The 11,284-nt window shown below is 47.0% G+C and overlaps 1 protein-coding gene across 1 annotated transcript; it reads left to right on the forward strand.

Moving 5' to 3' along the window:
- The first annotated feature begins 1,415 nt into the window (after positions 1 to 1,415).
- Positions 1,416 to 11,284, forward strand: PROZ (protein Z, vitamin K dependent plasma glycoprotein). The gene is made up of 8 exons (XM_045821561.1): positions 1,416 to 1,549; positions 1,931 to 2,094; positions 4,077 to 4,101; positions 4,703 to 4,816; positions 5,846 to 5,977; positions 6,561 to 6,646; positions 9,325 to 9,442; positions 10,503 to 11,284. Exons 1-8 carry the CDS (start codon positions 1,480 to 1,482, stop codon positions 11,015 to 11,017), a joined length of 1,224 nt encoding a protein of 407 aa, XP_045677517.1. The 5' UTR covers positions 1,416 to 1,479; the 3' UTR covers positions 11,018 to 11,284.

Here is an 11,284-nt window from a genome sequence, read left to right on the forward strand (position 1 = left end):
TTGATTGTTAATTACAAACAGGGACAGGGCGGCCTTACAGTGGCCTGATCTGTTGCCCAGGTTTATCCAAGTGACCAGATGTTCTGCCCCGTGTGCCTTTCCTGACACGGTGCAGTGGGAGGTCACACGAACCTGATGCAGGGAGCACCCTGAGTCTAACTGTGAGAGAGCAATCGGGCAGACCCAGCTGACGAAGGCCCAGACACTTCACAGATGTCAGTGCCAAGAGCCCCGAAGCATCCAGGAAACTACATTCCCTGGGTGAAGGAAACAAGAGGCAGTGAGAGAGGATGCCTCTGGCGAGATGCCAGATGGGGGTGAAGGGAGAGAGGGAGGCAGAGACAGAGACACAGAGAGAAACAGACAGAGAGGCAGTGGATCCTCGGTGCTGATCCACACGGTGAGCGTGTGACCAGGAAGTAGTCAAGGGTGGGGTGTGAGAGTGTTCACCCCTCGGGGTATTTAATCACCTCATGGTGCTGAGTGTGACTCTCGGTTCAAAGACACCGTTGGCTTTTACGACATGTCCCCCAGGTCCACTCTTCCATGTGGCACTTAGCGTTCCAGGAAGCCCGGCTGAGCTGGCCTCACCGAGAACTAGGTGAGGCCCAGTGCTGTGGTCGACTCTCTAGCCGTTTACAGAGGAGCTTGCTGACCCCTGGCCCACCCCATCTAAGTCCCAGTTCTCTCTGCGATCTCAGGTCCTCTGCTGCCCTCCTGTGGACGCCCTCCCCACGCTGACCTCCTTACCGTGCTCCAGGCAGCAGCCCCTACCTACCTACCTCAGGGCCTTCCACCCCTGCCCCGACCCCCCATCCCGGAAGGCTCATAATGCTCACTGCCTTCAGATTTCTCTCCCAAAGGGAGCCTCTGCAACCAGCTTGTTTGAAATAGCGCCCATATTGCTCTGTACCTGCTAATCAGGTCTTCCTGAGAGTGAAACGTGACATTATTTCTCGCCCTCCCCCACACACCTCCAATGTAGGCTCCAGGCTGCGGTCCAGCTCGCTGCTGCATCCCCAGGCTGCTGGGAGGAGGCCCGCCCAGGCTGGTCACTCAGGCTGTGCACGAGCGAGCGTGAGGACGGGTCGCTCTCTCTAGGTCTATCGCCCTATTTCCTCAGACAGGACCACCGGGCCTCACCCCCTAGAAGTCCACCCAGTTCTCTGTGTCCTAAACACCTCCCCGAGGTCCTCTTTGCTTTGGCTTTTCATTTCTCTGCCTTTCCTTTCCCATCTTTGTCTTAAACAGAAAAATGCAAAACCGAAGCACATATTAAGAACAGTGAATTTATGCAATAAAATTCCATGTAAAATGTCCTCTTAGCGGGAAAGACTTTTCTCACTTTTGGCTGCTGTCTCCTGCTTGGCACCACGATTTGGGGCTGGTGGTCGTTTGGAGCAGCAGCTGCGCGGTGAGCCGGCCCAGGATGGACTTTGGCCCCTGTGTTTGCGGATCTGTCCCTGGGCTGTGGTCAGAATGGCGGGCTGCGTCCAGCTGCTCCTGGTCCTCCTGTCTCTCCTGGTCCTCCACCCCGCGGAGCCCTCAGGTCGGTGTCTGCTGCATGTGTCCTCCCGGACAGTGTGGGTTTGGTCGGGGGGCTTTTCCAAGGATAGAGGAGCTCCTGAGTGATCAGCAGGTCTTAACTCAGCTCCCAGGAGAGCCCTCCTGGTGTCTTTATCATTCATGACAAATGTGTTGGAAATAGTGTCCCTTGGGGCCCCCCCCAGAAGAGATGCTCAGGAAGAATCAGGCATGAGAGAGGTTGAGCCTGGCCTGGTGGGGACAGGAAAAGTAGTGGCCAGGCCACAGGCGGATGTCAGGCTGTCACAGCACCAGCTACTCTGACCTCCAGCAAGCAGGCGTTGCAAACCTTGGGGAAGCCCCTCCATGCTGCCTTATCTTCATACATTCTTATCTTGCTCCGTAGTCTTTCTTTCTGCCTCAAAAGCAAACGAAGTTCTGATAAGATGGAAGCGTGCTGGCTCCTACCTTTTGGAAGAGCTCTTGCAGGGAAATTTGGAAAGAGAATGTTATGAGGAGATTTGTGCCTATGAAGAGGCAAGAGAAGTATTTGAAAATGATGCGATCACTGTACGTACCCCCACTGGGAACTCACATGCTTTCTGATCATTCCAGCTTCTGCTGCCTTTGAGGGCATGACGTGTCACAGAGACAAAGCTACGTTTACGCTTGTGTCCTTACTTGTGAGGCTGACTTAACCCTGATTTTACAGATGAGGAAACACAGAGCAGTAAAATGATTTTCTGCGTCTAGTTAAGTAGGGGACTTGGATATTATCTCAGTTCTGCGCCCTTAAACTCCTTCTTCTGATTAAGCAAATTAGCACATTAATTAAATTTACTCATCGCAAGCATCACTCAGCTTGTCATGACTCTGACAGAATTTGATATTTTTAATAGAGACTTAATTGTTTCCATATATCAACAAATTTTTAAGAAGCAAAAATCCTCTCTAGAGTGCTGCATAGTAAGAAAATCTCTCATCATCTATAATTTGAATAAAAAGTGACTACATGTGTACTGCAGATAACACAGGCAAACCATTCATACTTAGAAGCTTATCAGAAGATAGAGAAGTTAGTCAAACCTGACAAGCTGAATATTTGTAAGTATTTCAGGAAAGTAAAATACTTAGTAAAGATTTCCTAGTTTTACATATAGAAGTAGCAATATTTAAAGTTATTCTGAATAAAGTATCAACATGTTTCTCTAGTATATTTTAAAAATATTTTTATTTTTATGTTTTATCCTCACCCAAGGGCATTTTGCCATTGCTCTGAAAGAGAGAGGAAAGGAGAGCAGGGAGCAGGACTGGGCGACAGACAGACAGGCAGACAGGGAAACACGGACTGGTTGCTCCCAACCAGGAACCCGTCCCGGAACCTGTGTGCGTGCGCTGACCGGGAGTCAGACCCGCAGCCTTCCTGTGCACACGACGATGCTCCAACCCACTGAGCCCCACCGGTCAGGGAGTATTTTTTAAATATTCCAAAAATCACTTCTTTACATGCTTATATATGAGAGAACTCTTTGAAATAGATCATCTTTAATAAAACTAGCAGAAACTCAAATTTCTGGTAAGGGAAATTGTGGGAGATTTTTATTTTTTAATTACTGTTGACATTCAACATTATTTTATGTTAGCTTCGGCGTACAGCGTAGCAGTTAGATGTTCACATAATTTACGAAGTGGTCCCCCTGATAACTGCAGCACCCACCTGACCCCACCCGTAGTTATTACAGTGTTATTGACTGTAGTCCCTGCGCTGTGCTTCACACCCTCATGACTACCCTGTGACCACCGATTGGTACTCCTCAGTCCTGTCCCCTTCCTCACCCAGTCCCCCAGCTCCCCACCCACCCGGCAGCCACCAGTCTGTTCTCTATTGGTGAGTCTGTTTCCGTTTTGCTTGTTCCTGTGTTTTGTTCTTTAGATTCCACATATAAGTGAAATCATACAGTCTTTGTGTTTGTCTGTCTGACTTATCACGTGGTATGATTCCCTCTAGGTGCAGCAGGAGAACTGCTTAATGTGCACTTGTGACATCACTCAGGCTGTCACAAGTCCAAGTGTGATTAGGGAGATACAATCACTTGTTTACTTTCTAGGCCTTAATTCTGAGTAATTCTCCTGAGTTTAGACACCCTCCCCCGAGCTTACCTCCCACACACACATACACACTTTTAATTTTTTAATTGCTGCTTAATTGGCTTATAAAAAAGTGCACCCTGTGGAGCAAGGACACCAACGAAGACTGCCCGGGCGGCGGGACAGGCGGCCTCGGGAGGCCGTGCCATGGCGTGTGTACCACGTCATAGACTATCACTTCTCCTTCTTTAAATAGGTTACAGTAAATACACACGAAGTAGGATGTTTCATATATATATATATATATTTATATATATTAAATAGGGTATTTAGTAAAGAATTTTGCACTTTGTTTCAACCAGTATTTTCCTATAAAGTGGATAAAATCAACATTTTCTTATCTTTAAGCCAATCTACGAGAAAATATTAAAAACAATCTGTTTGCAACACTTTTTCTTTTACAGAATGACTTTTGGAAAACGTATAGGGGTAAGTTGTTTTCTTCAACTCTTGCAAGGATGATTTCTTCTTCTTTTTGCTTGAGATGAGGTAAGGCATTCCACATTTCAAACCTTCGGTGCCTGGACAGTCCCTGAGGACAAGCTCGAGGGTGGGAAAGTTCCCAAGGTCCTGCCAGGGTCAGGGAGAAGCTCCCTTGTGGGCTTGGGTGGCAGAGGCCAGGGGTCCCACCTGCTGAGCAGCTCCTCTCGTTCCTGTGGCCTCCCAGGCTCCCTGGGGCCTCTTGCTGACAGATCAGAATGTGGTTAATTTGAGGGTAAGCTGGGAGCCCCTGCGGGGGGAGCTCCCAGAGACTGGGGCTAAGGGGGTGGGTGGGGGGATTCAGTGCAGAGCTGCGGCAGCCAGGGACAGTCACAGTCACGGGAGTTGCTCAGCAACGAAAGAGGGAAGCTAAGGAAAGGAACTGAGACAAGCGTCGTGGGCCCACATGGGCTGGTGGGACCCTGGGGACATGTGGGGTGCACCTGGCAATCCGATCCAGCCTCCTGGTGTCCTGGGTAGCAGGGCCAGGGGGTGTCAGGAGAGCCCAGGTGATGCCACCTACACATGCTTCTCACAACGCTCTTGGCAGGTGGCTCCCCGTGCCTCTCCCAGCCCTGCCTCAACAACGGGTCGTGCCATGACAACATCCACAGCTACACCTGCACTTGCTCCTCAGGCTACGAGGGCAGGGACTGCGCCTTTGGTGAGCCCCCACCTGCCCTGGCCCCCCCAACCACACAGTGATGGGCTCCCAGGAGTGAGCAAAGGGTGCCTGTGGGAACCCAGTTCCAGCCCAGTTCTCCGCTCACTGTAAATCATTCTGTGACTGGCCCTCCTACCTTCCGAACACACCTGCCTACAATTGCCACGGTCTAGAGGCCCCTCCTCGTCCTCCCAAGCCACGCCCACCTACACCATTTATGATCTACCCTAGAGAATTCCTGGAACTGGACCCATCCCAGGCAGGGGAGAGGGGCTCTGAGGGCCAGGTCTGTGAGGGGAGTCACACACAGTCCAGCTCAGAGGCAGGATGGGAACCAATGTTCCTTAAATACAAATAAATTAAATGCAAAATCTACTTGTGGGATGGGGAGAAACCAATTTCCTATCAGTAGTTATCAGACAGAAATAAATTCACTTAATCCTTTCGGTGCTTTTGGTCAATACAGAGTCAATTTTGGGGGGGGGGAATATTTCCAGCCCAGACCTCTCCTTGAAGTCCAGCTTTCACTCTAACTGCCCCCTTGAGAGCCTCACGTAATGTTTTGTGACATCCCAAACCTGACACGTGCTGAAGCAAGGTTTTGACCTTCACCCCACCTGTGTCGCTTCCCCCAACCTAGCTGTTCACCACCCCCGTGGGGCCATACAGAACCCTCCCTCCCGCATCCCCACCTCGACTGCAGCAGGAAGTGGAAGATGACCACAAGTGAGCACATAGTTAGGAAAATGGACAGGTGCCTTGCGATACATATGCATATGCTTCCACGACCAAGTTACCTTTTCTGAGCACAAGTACAAGGTTGTCACTCACTGAACCTTTGATTTCTCCCTGCTCATGCCCAAATGTGGAAGTGTGAGGAATGCTCACACGAGGAACGAAAAGTCTGAAAGGAATGAGAATATTTGGACTGAAAAAAGCCAGAACCCCAAGGCACAAGGAAATGTAAAAGCAACTATTTCCCTGTCAGCACTCCTGGTTTTCCCTCTTTTTTTTTTTTTTTTTATTCAGCTAAAAATGAGTGTCACCCATTGAGGACTAATGGATGTCAGCACTTTTGCCAGCCGGGAGAGAACTCCTACGTGTGCAGCTGTGCAAATGGGTATAAACTGGGCCAAGACCACAAGTCCTGCATCCCACACGGTGAGTCTGCAATCAGTGAGAAATGGGAAAATGTGGTCTCTCTCCTTCCTCCCCAGTCGGCTCCCATCCACACCCGGCTCCTTCTCCTACAATAACGTTTGAAAAGCCACCTCTTCTCCAGGAGAGGAGGAGTCACCATGCCTCGGCCAGCCCTCCTTGCCTCCATGCTGCAGCTTGCCTGGGTCACAGCAGTATCTTAGCAGGGCCGAGAGCAGGTGATTTAATTTCACTCTGTGTCCGCGAGTTAGCTCAACATAATGGGCATTGAGAAATGAGGTTCAAGCCTTGGCTGGTGTGGCTCAGTGGATTGGGCGCCGGCCTGCAAACCAAAAGGTCGCCAGTTCAATTCCCAGTCAGGACAACACGCCTGGGTCGAGGGCCAGGCCCCAGTAGGGAGCGCATGAGAGGCAACTACATATTGATGTTTCTTTCCCTCCCTACCCTTCTCTCTAAAAATAAGTAAACAAAAGTCTTAAAACAAGAAAGAAATCAGGTTCAAGTAGTTAGCACCATTCTAGCAGATAAAACCTGACGTTCAGTTTGGAAGGCACTAACTTTTCTTCTGTCGTCACCATGAATGAAGACAAATGTGCGTGTGGAGCCCTGAACTCTGCGTACATCGTGACAACGCAGAAAAGCAAGTGGGATTGTCAGATTTTCCCGTGGCAGGTAATAAACACTTTATAGACATGTTTTACCTTTTTGTTACAGATTTCATCCTGCTTGTCACTTCCACCTCCTTTGCCCACCAATAGAAACATAATGACGGAGTGAAAGAGGCACTCTGGTTTAGGTGAACTACTTACAAATCTCAACACCCTACTTCAGAGCACTTTCTAATGCTGAAGGCACAACTTCAGCTGTCTTCAGTCGTTGCACCCTGGGCCTTTCTTATGGAGTTCAAAAACTCTTCCCAGTGTCCTTTCTCAGAACATAGGCATCCTGAACTTGCACTTAGGTGGATGAGTTGACATGGGGTCTGGCAAGCAACTGTGGGGAAAGGCAGGCGGCCGGAAATCAGGACCTGGGCTCCACTCCCCGACTGCCTTGCCGGAACTCCAGCTCCACTGTGTGCAGAAATTCTCTCTTCTTTGGCATTCATTTTTGTTATTTTCCAGTTTCCTCCCTCGACTGGTTTGGAAGCTAAACATTCTATTATTTTTCTATGTAATGGTCACTCTTGACATTTAAACATTCACTTTTAACTTAACATATAAAGTTAGTATTTTCACTTTCCCCCAGATTATTTCAAGCACCTCACACTAGGCTCATCTGCTATTTTAACCAGTACTTTATTCTTTCCTTTTTCAGTAACTCCATGGAATCGGTATTATTTTTATTATTATGGCTCCCATTTTCCTTGCCTCTAATGCAGATCATCATCTCCTTCTGCCTGAAATACCTTTAGAACAGCCCTGTCAATCCAAATATAATGTAAGCCACACAAGTAACTGAAATTTCCTAGTTGTACTAATGAAAGTAAAACAGATGACATGGTTTTGGATAATACTTAATTACTCCAATAAGTCTAAATACTACTATTTCAACATGTGATGAATATTAAAAATTGAGATACTTACATCTTTTCTCCACTACTAAATCTTTGACATCTGGAGTATATTTCACACTTGGAGAACACCCTAATTTGGACCAGTCACATCTCAAAAGCTCAGTAACTGCATGTGACTACCATGTTGGACAGCCTAGCTTTGGAAGTGTCCTTAGAGCATCTGTGAGTAATATGCTTCGAGAGTGTTGTATCTCACATTTTTACTTCAGCCTGATGCCTACAAGCCAGTGTAGCCAGCAGGATCCCTTGGCTGCCACGTGGAGACCAGGACAGAAAACTGAACAGAGCTCAGCGACTACTCTAATTATCCAGATGTGAAAGGAGACTGAGTGGAGATGAAATGATAGAAAGGGGCAAAACCAGAATGGTCTAGCTTTCAGCTGGTGAACTTTATCTTCTGTTGCCTTTTCTCCTTAAACTTTCCAAGACCCATTATTCATACTCGAGTTATTATCGTCATCTGCCCATCGGTGCATTAAGGCTAGCCTCAGAATGCTGGGGTCAGGGGGTCGGGGGTGATGCATGACCGTGTGCAATCCAACCTTCATAAACGGCACTGGCGGTCTGGTCCTGCCAATGCTCATCTTCAGTCTCCCAGTGCTGTCAAGGGAGTCTCAGGTGCCACTGTCATCTGTGGGAGCAGTGTTAGCACAGTGCAAGCAAGAGCTACCACCACGAGGTGAGCATTCTCTCCGTACAAATCAAACACATTCAGACACACACTGAATTGGGCAAATTAAATACTATGAGATTTTTACTCTGGCACAATGAATAGTTCTTAAGTTATTTAACTGAGTTAATTGGCCTAGGATATAAAGTTGAAAGTTATCTTTACAACTTGTTTCTTACATTCTAGATAAGAATTGGCACTGTGTCCCACTGCATTTTATTACAAGTCTAGCAGACTAACCTGAACATGCCATCTGCCCTCAAACTTGGTTTCATCCACCTATAAAACAAAGATGATAATGCAAGAGTTGCGGTGAGGATTAGGGAGAAGGTACCTGACTCATGCAGGTGGCCAGTAAATGGCAACTATTGTTAATAAGCACTTAAGATTCCCAGAAATGAGGCTATTAAATTTGAAAGACTTTCACTGTGCTCAGCATTTTTCATTTTTACTAAGCTATAAAAACTATAATTAACATTTCTTGAGCCAGCACCTGTGCTGTAAGGGTACATGTTTTATCCCATTTAATCCTCAAAATAATCTCACATTTTATCTGTTTTATATCCCTGATAATGTGCTTTGCTCTGAAACCTCCCTTGTCTGGTGTTAACACTACTGATTAGTGTTAACATGTAATTCCTGCCCCCCATCCTCTACTTGTAAATTGTATTTATATTTAAAGTACCTTTTGTAGGCAGTATATAGTTGGCTTTGTTTTATCCAACCTGACAAATTCCTTGCCTTTTAATTGGGGTTCTTAGATCATTGTATACTTATTTATGTAGGGATAAATTCGTAATTTTGCTATTGGTTTTTTATTTTTCCCACGCATCTTTTTCCATTTTTCATTTTTCTGCCTTCTATTGGGTTACTTATGTACTTTTTAGAATTCCATTTTAGCTTCTTTGTTGGCTTATTAGCTGGAACCGCTTGGTGCAGTGGCTGCTTCGGGGCGCAGGGCCCATCTTTGCTGTCACGGCCTCGTGCACCATCAGCTGACACGCCCCCTCAATGGCTGTCTTTGGAGCCCACGTCTTAACCACGGACTACGCTGCCCCAACCCTGCCAACTGTCACTGGTTATTTACTGTCTGCTTTGGTCTTTTAGGTGAAACTAACAGATCCCACAGGAGAAGACTTCTGTGGTGGCGTTATAATACAGGAAAAGTTTGTGCTGACAACAGCTAGGTGTTCGCTGCTGCACAGAAACATCAGTGTGAAAACAAGTGAGTATCTTAGCACTCGTTTTTGAAAGATCACATTGGAAATAAACATGCTCCTACATCGAATGAAGATTTTAAAACTAGAATTTTGTTTTTACTGCAACACAACTGAATTTAGCTTCAATACTACTGAGACACTTATAAAATGAGAACACTTATAAAACGTAAGACACCTGGTGACGAGGCTAGGCCGAACACACAGGCAAATGCTACTATTCCGTCTGAGGAAAACTCGGCCAGTAAAATGTAACTTAATTTGCACAGAAATGGAGCAGCTGTGGGAAAGACAGATAATTGACTAAAAGTCAGAAGATCTGGGTTCAGATTCCCCAGTCACTCCAGACCATGGCTGCGATGTGGGGCTCACCACCTCCCTTGTCTGTCCCTAGTTTCTCACCGGTGAAACACAGGCAGTAATTTCTATGCTGTAGGGAGGTCACATAGTTCCCATGATGATCGGAGAAAGTGCTCTAAAATGATTCTGAAGAACCTTAATATATTTTACTCCTCATTTTTGACTATTTTTCAGTCAACAAAATGTCAGCCTGAAAAACTATTTCTAAACAGCCAAGTTTTGGTAAGCTTGAAGAAGTTCCTTATAATTTCTTCCTACTTTTTTGACCATTTCACCAAAATAACTCATTTTGATTTCTTAAAAAGAGGAGTATGAGGAATTAGTTGAAATACTTCATCCTGTGATCTCCCTCTCAATGCACAGGTGGAGGAAGGGGGTCACTGCAAGGAGCCATGCAGTTAGTTGTGCCTGGCCTCTGCCTTGTCACATGACAGAGGAATTAGTCTCTTCTTATGGCAACCTTGAAAGTCAGACTTCATAGCCCTGGCTGGCGTAGTTCAGTGGATTGAGTGTGGGCTGCGAACCAAAGTGTCGCAGGTTTGATTCCCAGTCAGGGTACATGCCTGGGTTGCAGGCCATGACCCCCAGCAACCGCACATTGATGTTTCTCTCTCTCTCTTTCTCCCTTTTTTTCCTCTCTAAAAATAAATAAATAAAATCTTAAAAAAAAATCAGACTTTGGAAACCAGTGATTATCCATTATTTCAGATTTTCATAGGACCAGCAAGGACCCACTGATGATAAAGGTGAAGAGCATCAACGTGCACATGAGGTATGAGGAAGAGACGGGGGACAATGACATTTCGCTTTTGGAGCTGGAGCTGCCCGTCCAGTGCCCAGACATGGGGCTCCCCATCTGTATGCCCGAGAGCGACTTTGCAGAGGGCGACCTCATCCCCAGGACACAGGGCCTCCTCATTGGCTGGACTCTCAATGGCTCTGAGCTGGGCAATGATGTGATGCAGCTGCCAGTCACGCACATGGACAGTGAGGAGTGTGGCAGAGCCCTCAATGTGACAGTCACGACGAGGACATACTGCGAGAGAGGAGCAGAGGCCGGAGGGGTGCAGTGGGCAGAGGGCAGCGTGGTCGCCAGAAAACACAAGGGCACCTGGTTTCTGACAGGGATTCTGTGCTCAGCACCCACAGAAGAGGATGCACAGGAGTTTCTTCTCACCAAGGTTTCAAGATATTCACTCTGGCTTAGACAAAGCATGAAGTAAATCCAGCTAATCAGAAAGAACACAATACATGGTGGGATTGCCCAAGTTAACTGCAAGCATGGAGTTGAAATTTCACAGCAAAACGGTGTGACTGCCTCAGCACAACTGCGTCTACACACCATTGATCACTGCTTACGACTGGGACTTTCAGCTGGTGCCCCACAGGGATTTTTAGAGCATGCAGTACCTGACTGTTTGGTCAGGAGCACTGACTTCTTTCCGCTTAAGATTGTTAAATAAAAAAATGTCATCAGCAACACAACAATA

Source organism: Phyllostomus hastatus, unplaced genomic scaffold (genome assembly GCF_019186645.2).
Source record: "Phyllostomus hastatus isolate PE091 unplaced genomic scaffold, TTU_PhHast_1.1 phas_scaffold_46, whole genome shotgun sequence".
Classification (NCBI taxonomy): domain Eukaryota; kingdom Metazoa; phylum Chordata; class Mammalia; order Chiroptera; family Phyllostomidae; genus Phyllostomus; species Phyllostomus hastatus.